General features: G+C 39.1%; 1 protein-coding gene across 2 annotated transcripts in view; it reads left to right on the top strand.

Moving 5' to 3' along the window:
• The window catches only part of LOC109210898 (calpain-type cysteine protease DEK1), a 38,460-nt gene extending 23,912 nt beyond the window's left edge, over positions 1 to 14,548 (top strand). Inside the window, exons 20-32 of one of the 2 annotated variants that reach the window (XR_002065624.1) lie at positions 974 to 1,348; positions 1,430 to 1,545; positions 1,634 to 1,931; positions 5,464 to 5,780; positions 6,055 to 6,406; positions 6,696 to 7,016; positions 7,117 to 7,221; positions 7,372 to 7,500; positions 9,077 to 9,457; positions 9,536 to 9,673; positions 13,189 to 13,425; positions 13,517 to 13,957; positions 14,105 to 14,548. Coding sequence is in view for 1 of the 2 variants with exons in the window: in XM_019374373.1 (XP_019229918.1) it covers positions 974 to 1,348; positions 1,430 to 1,545; positions 1,634 to 1,931; positions 5,464 to 5,780; positions 6,055 to 6,406; positions 6,696 to 7,016; positions 7,117 to 7,221; positions 7,372 to 7,500; positions 9,077 to 9,457; positions 9,536 to 9,673; positions 13,189 to 13,425; positions 13,517 to 13,822 (3,075 nt within the window). In the remaining variant the exon portion in view is untranslated. Of the gene's footprint in view, positions 1 to 973; positions 1,349 to 1,429; positions 1,546 to 1,633; positions 1,932 to 5,463; positions 5,781 to 6,054; positions 6,407 to 6,695; positions 7,017 to 7,116; positions 7,222 to 7,371; positions 7,501 to 9,076; positions 9,458 to 9,535; positions 9,674 to 13,188; positions 13,426 to 13,516; positions 13,959 to 14,104 lie in introns of those variants that run through there. The other variant, XM_019374373.1, reaches the window with a different exon arrangement.
• The last annotated feature ends 733 nt before the right edge of the window (positions 14,549 to 15,281 follow it).

Below are 15,281 nucleotides of genomic sequence, written 5' to 3'. Positions count from 1 at the left end.
TCCAATAGTTTAGGGGCATTTTAAATCCTTTTCCGAAATATAAATTAGGGGGTAGGAGGGGTGTTAGGGGGCTAGGGAGGCAAAAATGGCCGTTCCCAACAACTAAAAAATATCCGTTGGCTAACGGTACAAAAATGGTCACATTAAAAAAAAAAAAAACTTAAGGGTACCGGTTCGGTACCGATCCGGTACCTTAAGGGTACCAACCGGACCGGTACTACCGGTACTTTTTCCGGTACCCTCCTAGTCCCCTTACCCTTTACTCAAATCCCCCACCCCTACCCCCAATCCGGACCGGTACGGTGCTGTACGGGTATTACACTCCCCTTAGACAGCCCTAGGAAAAACCCTAAGCTGGGTTAAAAAAATACGGTGCTGTTAGATTGATGTACTGTTTCAACTTAGATGTTAGAAATATGAGGGATTTCTATTTTTTCTTGTTCATGATTTTAAGAATTCTAAATCTCTAATTTGCAAGTCCCTTTTGTACCGTTATTGATATCATCGGCGTGTTATGTATTTCAGTTTGATGTGCGTTCTGGCATTGTTCTCTCTTGTATTGCTTGAATGTGTCATGCACGGCAGGTTTCTCATTTTTTTTTTTTCATATTGTACTTCAGTTGAATATCAATTATTTGTTGTTAAGATTTTCTGTATCTTTTGGTATCAATTATAAATGTCAAATGGTCACAATATATAGTGTGACAAAGAGGTCTGCATACATAGAGAGAGACATGAATATCGTCTACACACTGCTTGGACTTCACTGTGCTTAATGCTATATAAGCATTAAGACAGGGTTCACTTGTTCTGGTGTTACTTTTAATTGGTCTTGAGAGTACTAACGATATAAATCATGAGACTTTCATGGTGATAGGTGTCTTCTGATTCTTGTATCTATAAACTCAAGATGAACTTCTTGTTAATAAATTGATTTTCTTGTCGAATCTCAATTCTGTTAATGGTTGCTCAGACCAGAAATGCTTTATCCGGAACATACTCTGCCCCCCAGAGGTCGGCCAGCTCAGCTGCTCTATTGGTTGGTGATCCAACAATGATGAGGGATAGGGGAGGCAATTTTGTGCTTCCACGAGCAGATGTCATGAAATTAAGAGATCGTCTCAGAAATGAAGAACTGGCTGCTGGGTCAATTTTCTGCAGGTTAAGGAATAGGACACTGAGGCGTGAAACAACTAGTGATGTAGGTCACCGAAGAGAAATGTGTGCCCATGCTCGAATTCTGGCTTTAGAGGAAGCAATTGACACTGAATGGGTTTACATGTGGGATAAGTTTGGTGGTTACTTACTTCTTTTGCTTGGTTTGACTGCTAAAGCTGAGAGGGTACAGGTAAACTATATGTGTTGCAAATTACTTGTATGCGCTTAAACTTTTTTTCCCCCTATTGCTGAACTTAGCATGCTTTGCCAGGATGAGGTTCGTCTGCGACTTTTCCTTGACAGCATAGGGTTTTCAGATCTTAGTGCCAAAGACATAAAAAAATGGCTCCCAGAAGACCGTAGGCGATTTGAAATCATACAGGAGAGGTAAATGTATTCTTAGAACTATTCTGGTAATTCTGCTGCACTTAGGAGAGTCGGAGTTCTTCTAAATTTGTTTAATTGGTTCTTGCAGTTATATGAGGGAGAAGGAGATGGAAGAGGAAATCTTGATGCAGAGACGTGAAGAGGAAGGAAGGGGTAAAGAAAGGAGGAAAGCTCTCCTTGAGAAGGAGGAACGCAAATGGAAGGAAATTGAGGCGTCACTTATATCATCTATTCCTAATGCTGGGAATAGAGAGGCAGCAGCGATGGCAGCTGCAGTGCGTGCAGTAGGAGGAGATTCTGTTCTTGATGATTCTTTTGCACGGGAAAGAGTCTCAAGCATTGCACGTCGTATTCGTGCTGCTCAGCTATCTCGTCGAGCACTTCAGGTCATACCTACCCTCTACTTAAAGTGCAACTAAGATCTTGAAGTATGATGCTGAATTCTACCTAATGCCTTTCACCAAGTTTGTCACGACCCAAACTAGGGGCCGTGACTGGCACATGCCGAGCGAACCCTTAACTATGTCGTAACAACCATCAATAAAACATGCACTGGGTCCCAGCCGACCCTTTGCCATCAATCAATGCTTTAATTTAAAAAAGGATATCTGTATGAAGGCCCAAAGGTTTAACATGTATACAGTAAGTATCAACGTGTGGCATCATTCAATTAAATTCCGAAGCTGTATATACCCACAGCGAGTCCAGTGAGTATCAACGTAAGGCATCATTTTTTTCCTCGATTAGGTGATAAAATTATTGATATTGGGAAAATACCTGTATACAAGAGGTATACCAAAACATAGAGAATCTACATTAAAACATGATTCTCTACAAAAAGACACCCAATCATCTATATAAATAGGAATCTCATGGGTGCACCAAAAAGCAATTAAAGTCAATAGGCTATTCCTCAAATGTACAAAATCATGTTCAATCCCCTCAAACGCCCTCCTATTCCTCTCCCTCCATACAACCGACATAAGAGCTCGCGAGGTTACCTCCCATGCCATTTGTCTTCTTTTCCTTCTTCTACCGGCCCAACTGTGCAACAGATCTCTAACAGTGTGCCTGGTATCACCCATTGTACTCCAAAGTAGTCCAAAACCACCCTCCACAGCCCTGATGCCACTGGCAATGCACCAAAAGATGATCAACTTCTTCACCCGAGCATTTGCATATATAGCACCAACTCACAGAAGTAATATTTCTCTTCCTCAAGTTTTCCGCTGTCAAAATTGCTCCCCTTTCCTGGGCGCCCTTGGGATCCACACCAAAAGGTTCGGAAAAACGTATCTCCTCTCTCACCACCAACCTCCATGAATCCTGATTGCAAGGTAATAAAATCTGCTTATACAGTAACTCTATCAACCTTTGGAACTCTCCTATCTCCCAGTCTTGTAAATTCCTCCTAAACGTGATATCCCAAAGAACCCTCCCTCTCATGTACGCTTCGGATTTGATGAACTGTTAACTCTCTCTGGTTCGATACGCCAAATAAGCTAGGGAAGGAGACCCTTAATGTATCCCCCTCACACCATTTATGATTCCAAAAACTATTTCTTCACCCAACCCTAAATGTTACATGGCCACTGAAGTCTTGCCATACCTTCATGATACTTCTCCACATACTGCTCCCAAGCAGAGCTGTAACAGATCTACTCCTCCACCCTCCTAACACAGTGCCGTACTTTTCCGCTACCACTTCCCTCCATTGAGCGTGTATCTCTACACCAAATCTCCATATTCATTCCCTAGCAAAGCTCTATTAAACACCCTCAGATCTTTTAACCCTAACTCACCCCATTTGTTCGGTGTTGTCGGCCTCTCATCTAAATGAGTCTTTTTGGTACCATCTGCTTCATTTCATAGGAAATTTCTTTGAAGCCTTTCTAACTTCTCTGTAACTCTCACCGTTGCCTACAGCAAAGACATAATATGTAGGGATGCTTGAAAAAGTATCTTGATGAGAACTTCCTTTCCTCCTTTTGATAAGTACCTCTTTTGCCATCGTGCTAGTCTCCTTAGTCCTTTCATCTCTTTCAATTAGGGGTGGGCATCAGTCGGTTCGGTTAGGTTATGAATCGTATCACGTTTAGCATATCGATTATCGGTTTACAAATTTGATAAACCGATAACCGAACCGATAAGATATCAGTTATCGGTTATCAATCATTATCGGTTCGGTTATCGGTTTACCCGATAAGATAACTCAATCTAGAGTTAAGCAAAAAAGAGAAGAATTCACATATAGTATACTACCCGTTTTTGCGTTCGGTCCAGTGACCACAACTAGAATAGTACTAATTCTTCAACAACAGCTGTCCAAATACATTAATAATAATATAAAGTCGTAGCAATTTCACATTAAAATTAACAAGTCCAAACATATAGTACTAACAATCCACAATAAACTGGATGTTGTTTGTCAAATGCCTAACTTGAAAAAAGAAACCATAGAGCAAAATCTTGATCTGTGCATGGGAAATACTAACACAGAAATGAAAAACACCTAGAAGGCAAGAAAATGTTGTCTTGTTGTCAAAGCTCAGTGTACTGTACAGAAGAATAATGTTAAAAAATATACAAAAATATACCCGAAACTGACGAAGTTTGCCGATTGAGATTGATAAGTGCGAAGAGAAATTGGTAGTTGTTATAGGTTGCACAACGTGAGCTCACAAAATTAAGAAACGAAAATAAAAAAAATAAAGAATCATTAACGGTCAAAAATACCAATATGAAGATGAATTTTGTTATAGAAATTAAAAGCTTAATGTATAAGACTACAGACTTACGCTAGGAGTAACTAGCAAGGTCTATGAAGAATGAAGATGAAGCAGCTGAAGAGTGCGACTGAGGAAGAATATGAGAGAATGAACTGAAGCCCTAGCATATGTATATACTTAAGGGTAAAGTCGTAATTTTATTAATTCTTATTGGGTTATCGGTTAACCAATTAACAAAATTGGCAACCCGAGGCTTGAACCGAAGTGAAAAAATTCTAAACCGTTACCGAACCGTTAACCTAATAAGCCGATACCGATAACCCAATAAATGATTAACGGTTCGGGTTATCGGTTTTACCCGATAAATGCCCAGCCCTACTTTCAATAACAGTATTCCACACAACTGGATCTTTATGTGAGGTACCCAAGGGCAAACCTAAGCACGTAGAAGGTAAAGCACCCACCTTGCAATTGAATACTTGTGCTAGGCATAAGATATTTTCTACCTCTCCCACCAGAATAATCTCACATTTGCTAAGGTTGATCTTGAGCCCTGACACAATCTGAAACCGCGCCAAAACCTGCTTCAAATATGTCAACTGAGCTACATCTGCATCACAAAAGACCAGCGTGTCATCCGCAAACAGTAAGTATGAATACCCTAACAGTGCTATGCTCCCCGAACGACACTGTAAAACCCCTTAAGAGTCCTCCACTCACTGCCCTGTCCATCATCTTGCTAAGTGCTTCCATCACTAAGTTAAATAGCATAGGGGATAATAGGTCCCCCTGCCGAAATCCCCTCGATCTACCAAAAAAATCACATGGACTACCATTTACCAAAACAGAGAATCTGATAGAAGAAATACAAGCCCTAATCCAACTCCTCCACCTCTCTGCAAATCCCATCTTCATCAGAAATGGGACATAGACCGACATGTGATAATAACGGAGGAATGACAAGTGAAACCCCCACAACTCTGTGTGAGGCTCACTGCCGAAAGTACTGAACCCCTCTTTAGTATTTGTTAGAATAGGTCTGAAACCGAATTTATCCTTTTCCTGTTACTCTTTTTATGATGATCCATCAAAACAATCACAAGCTTAACCCCAAATCTTTTTTGGTAGGTACTTAACCCAAATTCCTGTATGTTGATTTTCCTGCTGTTTAAAATCTTTTCTGTTGCAGACAGGACTTGCTGGCGCTGTGTGTATACTTGATGATGAACCCACAACTAGTGGTAGACAGTGTGGTCAGATTGATCCTAGTGTATGTCAAAGTCAAAAAGTTAGCTGCTCGCTTGCTGTAATGGTCCAGCCCGAATCTGGACCTCTTTGTTTGTTCGGCACTGAATTCCAGAAGAATATTTGCTGGGAATTTCTTGTGGCTGGCTCTGAGCAAGGCATTGAAGCTGGACAAGTTGGGCTTAGATTAATTACTAAAACTGATAAGCAAACTACTGTAAAGGAATGGAGTATAAGTGGCACCAGTATAGCAGATGGAAGGTTTGCAAACTTTTCCTCTTTGTTTCTGTGTGAATTGCTGTGTAAAGGTGGTCTCTGTGGTTGCTTAGGACTTCTGTCTTGTTCTTCTTTTCTGATAAATCAATGTATATTTTATTAGTACCCACTAAGGTGGTGTTAACTATACAAGAAACAGTACATAAACTCCTTAAAATAGAATAGAGGCTTTTGTCTAGTTTCTTGTTTAGTCCACTTCATTTTTGAGTGTTGAGTGGACTCAGATGGCCATCTGACATGTACAAACATTATTTTGCAGGTGGCATATCATAACAATGACTATTGATACTGAATTGGGTGAAGCAACTTGCTACCTAGATGGAAATTTTGATGGCTACCAGACCGGGCTACCACTGAGAGTGGCTAGCTGCATATGGGAGCTGGGAACAGATGTCTGGGTGGGCATAAGACCACCTATTGATGTTGATTCATTTGGGAGATCAGATAGTGAAGGAGCCGAATCAAAGGTGCACATAATGGATGTATTTCTTTGGGGAAGGTGCTTGACAGAAGATGAGATTGCAGCTCTTCCCGCAGCTATGGGCTCTGCTGAATACAACATGATTGATCTGCCGGATGATAATTGGCAATGGGCAGATTCTCCAACTAGGGTCTGTGTTTTTCCGTTCGAATGATTTGTTTCCAGTAATGCATCTTATGGTTGTCAATTGTAGATAAAATGGTCCTTAGGTCTTTCTCCCTTTAATTGTAGATGCTCTTGTTTTAGATATTTGAAGGAAAAAAATTTACTACCAAAAACTTTAAGAAACCTGATTGGTGGAGTTGATTGATTGATAATTTGCTTCTGCTAATTTCATAATATCAGGTAAACATAAAAGAAATAGTTGCTTGTCCTTTGGAATTTGTCTCATGGTTGCTACTTGGGTTCATCTTGCTTAGGTTGATGGGTGGGACAGTGATCCTGCAGATGTAGATCTTTATGACAGAGATGATGTAGATTGGGATGGGCAATATTCAAGTGGGAGGAAGAGAAGGTCAGAACGTGATGGGGTTGTGTTGGACGTGGATTCTTTTACTCGAAGGTTGAGGAAGCCTCGAGTAGAGACACAGAAGGAAATCAATCAACACATGCTTTCATTGGAAATGGCTGTGAAGGAGGCTCTCTTAGCAAGAGGAGAATCACATTTTACTGATCAAGAGTTTCCTCCCAGTGACCGCTCATTATTTATGGATCCACACAATCCTCCATCTAAATTGCAGGTAAGTCCATCGGCAACGCTTTGCTCAGTTTTATTGGTCTTCTGGTTTTCCAGGTTCAATTACGATGTTTAGTACCTTAGCTGATATCAATTCGTCCCAGGTTGTTTCTGAATGGATGAGGCCTACTGATATAGTGAAAGAGAAGCATCTGGATTGTCACCCATGCTTATTCTCTGGAGTAGCAAATTCTTCAGATGTTTGCCAGGTTGTGCTACTCTTGTTCATACTGTTTGCTCAAAGTATCACCTCCTGCCTCCTCTTTCCTTTTGCTTGTTTTGGAGGCAGATCAAAAGTTGGTTGTTAGAATTGTCTTTGAAGATCAAGTTGCTCATTGTGATGCTGTACCTTTTAATAGGGACGACTGGGTGATTGTTGGTTTCTAAGTGCTGTTGCTGTGCTAACTGAGGTTTCACGAATATCAGAAGTCATAATTACACCAGAATACAATCAGGAAGGAATATATACAGTTCGCTTCTGCATTCAGGTTAGACTGTTTATTTGTACAGTTACTCGTGCTGGTTTTTGCGCGAGTTTGTTTCTTTTGCAAAACCAAATTTAAATCTTGCTTAGATGGCCTTCTTCCAATTCCAGATTTAACCCTTCTTACCTTTAGATGGCCTTCTTCCAATTCCAGATTTAACACTTACCTTTAGATTTAGCCATTTGAACTGTGTTATGGATGGGAGGAAGTGCTCGAGTTTTTGGCTCCTTCTATTATGCATATGAATGTAGAGTATTCTTCTGCAGCATGTAAGATCCTAAGAGATTTCTTTAGCAGTATGCTGCCCTGGCTTTATGGTGATACTAACAAGTGCAATGTGTTCGTCAGAAAGTGCATAGAATCACCTTAGCACTTACCAGACATGAAGTGGCTGGATGTTTGTAGTTTTGATGAAAATAGAAGTTATCGTGTCTTTGAACTCTGAATGGAAAGGGATATTAAATCAACACCTTGGAACTTGGAAGTAATACATCTCATGTGTTCAGAATTTCGGATCTATTGAATTCACAGAGATGTTATTAAGCACTAGCAACTATTGAATATAGTTGATTATGGACCACTAGAAACTATTGATTGTAGTTGATTATGGAGGTTTAAATCATCTGAAGAAAAAGAAAGAGAACATTTGGAATTGAACAGTCAGATAGCTTGGACTTTTTCATTATATTGCTGCTCTCTCTTGTAGATCATGAAACATTCCAAGATCACTTGACATCTGCACCAAATAGTGTAGCGTATGCTGGCATTTTACTCTGATTTAATCTAGATTTTACCAAATTGTCTTTGGATATAAGTTATGGACTTATGGTCCTTTTGGATACAGTTTCTGCCACAATATGCGACGTAGCAGGTGAACCAAGACTGCTCATTTTCATGCTTCCCCTTTGAGTTGATTTATGTCATATATGTTTAGATGTTAATCAGTATTGGTGTTTTGGAAGCTTAGCCTCTTCCTTTCCTTTTTTGAGTTGAAAAAAGAAAAACTTTGTCAGTCAAGTAGTATGACGAGGACTAGATTTGTTTGTGTTCTTTTCCTGGATATGAAGCAATCCTTCTTGAGCATAAGTGCGGATATGGGGCTCATTATAGTCATTGCCCTAGTTTTCTTTTTCCCTTGCTTTCACACATTGTGCACCTAAGTGAAACAAAAAACATTTTTCCCTCTTTAGAGTTGCAAGTATGTATCTAAATAGTGTCACTAAATTCAGCAATACTGCATTTTTATTTGTTACTGCTGTTGGGCTTGGTAAAAGCATAACTATATCTAGAGTTACCATTTTTCCCATCAATTATGCAATGAAGTTATGAAGCCATCCACTGTCTGTACCTTTCACTGAATTTTATACTTGACTTGCTGACATCAACGTCATGCTCTATTAGACTTCCAGATTAGATAATGTTGTCTTTCAATGTTAATCTCATTGAAGTTGCGTTCTAAACTGATGAGAGGATCTCAGTCAATTTATGTACTGGTTCTGGTGAGAAACAAAAAAATATAATTGCCTTTTCTGGAATAGTTCATTGCATCAAGTTAATGCTGTGGCTCTATTTATTATAGGGGGAATGGGTCCCTGTTGTTGTTGATGATTGGATTCCATGCGAGTCACCTGGTAAACCAGCATTTGCCACCAGTAGGAAGGGTAATGAAATGTGGGTCTCCTTGTTAGAAAAAGCTTATGCAAAGCTTCATGGCTCATATGAGGCATTAGAGGGTGGACTTGTGCAAGATGCTCTTGTAGACCTCACTGGAGGTGCTGGTGAGGAGATTGACATGAGAAGTGCTGAAGCACAAATTGATCTTGCAAGTGGCAGACTGTGGTCTCAACTGTTGCGCTTCAAACAAGAGGGTTTCCTATTAGGTGCTGGTAGCCCTTCAGGTTCAGATGTGCATATCTCTTCCAGTGGTATTGTCCAAGGTCATGCCTACTCAATATTACAGGTATAGAAAAATCCTTCTATCTTATGACTTATCAACATTTCAGTCATGCGATCATCATTTGCATGAGTTACTGCTCAGGTACGAGAAGTTGATGGCCACAAGCTTGTTCAGATCCGGAATCCATGGGCGAATGAAGTCGAATGGAATGGCCCTTGGTCCGATTCATCACCTGAATGGACCGACAGGATGAAACACAAGCTTAAGCTTGTCCCACAGGTTGCTTGCCCCCCCTCTCTCTCCAAGTTCTGTTTTCTGGCTTTTGGCTTTGATTGTACCTAATGAATTCTTTGGTTAGGGGCTAGAGTTTAGGGTCAGGATACCATTTATCCTGCCTAATTCCTCCTTTGGAATAACTCCGTATTGGATAGATCCTGATAATTTATCTAGAGTTCCCATCTTATTTGGGGAGGGGAGGTGGAATTTTCATTTCCCAATTGTTTTTCCTCCAACTGTACTCGCTTTTTGTTGGTAGCACACCTTCCCTAATCTCTTCCCTTTGCATGCTCTGCATAATCCCCCTTCCCCAGTGTGAGCTAGCTATCCCCGTCTCCTTACCTAGCAAGCCTGCCATTGCTCTTCTCCCTTCCCATTGCAATCTCCTCTCTCTTCCCCCTTCCCAGTCCCATTGCAAGCCCCATATTCTCTTGCTCCTGTGTCATTGCAAGAATCCACCACCTCTCTGCGTCATATGTCTTCCTCTGCAGAAGAATGATGCTGCAAAATGTGACCCTCTATGGGTGTGTTTGGTATGAAGGAAAACATTTTCCGGAAAACGTTTTTCAATTTTCCCATGTTTGGTTGGCTTAAATGCTTTGGAAAACATTTTACTCGTGAACTCATTTTCCTCAAATTGGAGGAAAATATTTTCCCTATCAAGAGAACATTTTCCAAAACTCTTCTTCAACCTTCCCCACTAACCCCACCCACTCCACTAACCCCACCCACCCCTACCCCTACCCCTACCCCTACCCCCACCCACACCCACACCCACCCACCCTCCCCCAACCACCGCCTCACCCCTGCCCCGCTCCCACCGTAAATAGAAATATTATTAAGAGTACTTTTTTTTAATGTTGTAGATAAAGTACTTTCTTTTTCATTTCAACAAAATGAGTTTTTTTCCTCATGATGTAAAAAAAGTATTTTCTTTCATTTAAACCAAAAAAGTACTTTCTCTTCATGATGTAGACAATTTTTTTTTTATTTCAACAAAATGATGTATTCAAAAGTATTTTCTTTCCTTTTAACAAAATGAGTACTTTTTTCATGTTGTAGAAAGAGTACTTTTTTTTAAACAAAAACCTTTTAAGTTATGGAGCACAAATTTCAATGTTGTTTTTGCGTAAAAAAGTAAAGTAGCACATTAGTCCCTTTGGGTTTGTGTAAATTTTTAAAAGATTACTTAAATTCTTGAAGAAAATAGAATCCTAAAAACGTTGGGTGGGGGAGCAGAGGAAACATGGGGATTTGGGGGAGGGGAGGTGAGGAGAGTAGCATAAAAAATTATTTTCTTAAAAAATATTTTCTATTCTCTAAACAAACATTAGAAAATATTTTTCGGAAAAAGTTTTTCACTCACCAACCAAACAAGGGAAAATAAGTGATAAAACCACTCATTTTCTTTCATACCAAACACACACTATGTCTCCTTCTAGTTTTCCCTTCTCTCTCCGCGTGCGCTCAGTCAAGCAATCGATTATGCCTTGTTCCCAAATCTTTGGGGTGCCAACTTGAATCCTCTACTGTACTCATTCCATTTTATTCAGATCCATTTCCTTCCAGTATTATAACATTTGCCTTTTAAGGCAAATAATTGGCTTCCTAAGTCTCTCACTTTTCCTGCATGGGTGACTAGTTTAATCTCAAACGAGTTGGTATTACCTATATGGATCCTTTGCTTACATTATGTTTGTACAGTACAAATTTATTTTCCCTGATTTTACTTGGATTCATGACAAACCGCTAGTTTAGTAGAGAAATACAGCTGGAAATTCCCTTTAAGGTGCTGATTTCTTGCAAACTTAGCAGTTCTTGAAGAAGGGCAAAAGGCGAAGAGAATTTAGATGATTACAAAGTTATAGCTAACACTACCTATATTGAAAAATATTTATGAACTCTAACCCACAACGAAAGTAAGATTCTTACATGTCAATTATTTGCTATTTAAGATGAAATAAAATTATATAGGGTTAAGTGTCTTTTACCTCTTTGTATTTTAGCAAGTTGCAGATTACCCTTATGATTGAAATAGACTCATATCCTCCTGTGGTCTCAAATTTTTTATGTATTACCCCCTTTTTAGTTCATGTCTGACATAACTAGTTTCCCTCTTTAAAAGAAGCGACAAAAATATGAGTTTTCCCTTATAAAGGAGTGATAAAATGTATATTACCCCACTTGGAGTTTCAAAAACTTATCAATTAAGTCATAGGATAATGAAACCGTCTAATCACTCTCTGAGGGACATTATGGATTGACCTTACCAGAAAAATCATTTATTTTCATTTGCCAGCCTTATAAAAGATGTACATTTTTCTCGTCAAATTTCTAATGAAATTAGATGATAAGTTCTCACATCAAGTTTTGGATGAGGTTTGGTAAAGAATTTATTTTATGATAAGATTATAAATATTTGTAATGATGGGAAGTTACTACTTATATTGTATATTTTCTGTTCCTTTTGAAGAATGATACCAGCATAGACCCGTTGTTTCATATTTGTAAAATACACATATTTTGGTACAACCCTAATATGAGGACTTGGGAAATTGAGAAGTCGGCTATTAAATCAAGCAATTTTTTTATTTATCATTATTATTATTGTTGTTGTTGTCATTATTATTGTTATAATTTTCATTTGTGAAATAATAATGACCAAAAGAGACTTAATTGAGTTTCACTATGACAGGGTTGATTAGAAAATTTTCTGTAGGCCACGTATATTAATATTACTACTCTTTCACAAGAAAGAAAACATGCCTTGATGGCAATGAGGTAGTTTACATGATTTGTGGGACCAATGTGAGGCTAAAATCTATTTTCTTTTCACGAAGGTAAGCTATTTGTTTGTAAATTAAATGGTGACAATATACATTTATTGATTTGTTATTTCAGGTCACTTTAGAACTCCCCATTTTATTATTGTGTTAATTGATAATCTACAGTTAGATCAATAATTATTAAGCCAGTTATATAAATAGAGTCCTAAAAGTGACCTAAAATAACTAATAATCTAATTAATGATACCACTAAAGGATTTATACTGCTTAGCAAACAGCAAAACTGCTGTTACACTGTTCTGTGAACTTTAATTTCTTTGCCCCTCCATTATAGTAGACAATACCCAAAGATATTGGGGGACTAAAAATCTGAATAGTGGCTTACCAAACGCTAGACAGGGTTGAATGGGATCAATGATGGGTATCGTGGACCATGCCTTAACAGTGAAGGATGTTCTATTCGTCTGGGCCTTTAGAAGATGGAAGAGAAGAAACGGAGCATTGGATTTTGCTCCATTTACTGTTATGTGGGTAGTTTGGATAAAGAGAAATAGGAGAGTTTTTGAAGGAAACAAACTTGGTTTTGTACATTTGAAGAATAGCCAATCTTTGATTTCTTTTTGTGTTGACCGCATTCTGGTTCTTCTGTTCTTCAAGGAAAGGAATGAAGGTTTATGCTTATACTGATTTTTACAGGTTGACTCTTTTTTCCTGTTGTTTTGTTGTAAACAGGCAAACGATGGAATTTTCTGGATGTCTTGGCAAGATTTCCAGATACATTTTAGGTCTATATATGTTTGTCGTGTCTACCCACCAGAAATGCGCTACTCAATCCATGGTCAATGGAGAGGTTATAGTGCTGGAGGCTGCCAGGATTATGACACATGGCATCAGAACCCCCAATATCGACTAAGAGCGAGTGGTCCTGATGCTTCCTTGCCCATTCACGTTTTTATCACCTTAACTCAGGTGCACTGTTGTGATTAAGTTGGAACAGAGTCGTTACGTATTGGCATTTATCTTTTGTTGATCAAATAGACTAATCAGAATGCTATTTTAGGGTGTGAGCTTCTCAAGGACAACAGCTGGTTTCAGGAATTATCAGTCAAGCCATGATTCAATGATGTTCTACATTGGGATGAGGATACTGAAAACTCGTGGTAGACGTGCTGCATATAACATCTATTTGCATGAGTCTGTTGGTGGGACAGACTATGTAAATTCACGAGAAATATCGTGTGAGATGGTTCTGGATCCTGATCCAAAGGGTTACACGATAGTGCCTACTACAATACATCCTGGTGAAGAGGCGCCTTTTGTTCTCTCTGTTTTTACCAAAGCCGCCATAAGTCTTGAAGCTTTATAATTTTGCATTGATGGCCCATTTGGTTTGGGTATGATTATACTTGTGGGCCCCGGGCATCTTTCTGAAGAGATTCTGCTTGGACCATTCATCTATCTAAGAGCTGGGTGAATGGTAAATTAGCAGTAGAAATGCTCGGTAAGTTTCTTCGTCTAACTTCTTACACTATCCTTTTGCCCTGGACAAGAAATTAGCTGATGCATTTCATTATCTGAAATTCTGTCTAATCTTGTTACGTTTGGTTTTGATAAGTATACTTATCTTTTTTCTGTCTACTTTTATCAGGCATAAAAAGAGAAGGATGTTCTGTCCTTTGCAATGGATGAAGCATGCTCTGCCTTATTCTGGGGAAGTCTGTGGTCGCTAAATCTCATTCATGTATGGGGGCTGGAAGTCTTGACCCAATAGAAGGAAGATGGTCCATTGATTCTAGTCTTCAGCCTCTGAACGTGGTCTCGAAGCGGGTTCTCGGGGATTAGACAGTGTACATGAGTAGATGTTGTAAGAAAATAGGATTTAGTAATGTAAATGAGGGTTAACAAAAAAAAGAATAGGTGAAAAGAATAGAGATAGGTGTTAGGAATGCCCTGTTGGATGGGTTAAAGCGTGTTGGAGTCTTATATGGCTGAAAATTATTTGAAGTTTCAGCACCAGTTTTGAGTACTGGTAGATAGCATAAATTGTAAAGAAGGAACATTTTTCATTAATAGAATCAACTATTTTTTTCTACATCTACCGCGTTTGTGTTAGTATTTGGAAGTACATCACCATCCTTTGACGATGTCAAATACGTGGAATGGAAATGATTTGAGAAATGGAGAAAAGCAGGAAGATCAATTGGGCAAGAGAAATTTGGACGAAGGTCCAACGAACATATTTTTGGTAAAAATTAGCTGGGTTGGCCACTTTTTGAGCCAACTATTAAAGTTTAGCCATATTTTGAATTGTAATATAAAGTAGCCACTAATTCAATTAAATTGATATTTTCGCCTCCCAACTAAAACACGAAACACAAATCTAGCAATCTGGTCGTCCGGATGCATGCATATGGCGTGGGTTATAACACACGAAAATCTGAGAATCGGACAAATCCAGTTTTATGGCTCTAAAATGCCAAAAAACGAGAAACGAACTAATGTTCCTTAGTTTGTTTTTTTTGGGTGCAAAATCTTAGGCGATTCGCGTCCGGTCGCTTAGATGCACGCAGATGGTGTGTGCTAACACACGAAAATCTTGGAACCAGTCGAAATTTCAGTTTTATGACCCTAAAATGCCAAAGCGAGGAACAGTCACGGCAAAGCGATGACTATTGTTCCTTATGTCATTTTTAATGGGCCGGCAAAATTTTAGGCGATTGGGTCCGGTCGTCGGACACATGCAGATGGCGTGGGCTATAACCCACAAAAATCTGAGAATCAAACGGAATTCCAGCTTTATGACCCCAAAATGCCAAAAAATAAGG

This window comes from Nicotiana attenuata, unplaced genomic scaffold (genome assembly GCF_001879085.1).
Source record: "Nicotiana attenuata strain UT unplaced genomic scaffold, NIATTr2, whole genome shotgun sequence".
Lineage (NCBI taxonomy): Eukaryota > Viridiplantae > Streptophyta > Magnoliopsida > Solanales > Solanaceae > Nicotiana > Nicotiana attenuata.
Note: the sequence above shows the minus strand (reverse complement) of the source record. Positions and strands in the feature narration are given on the sequence as shown.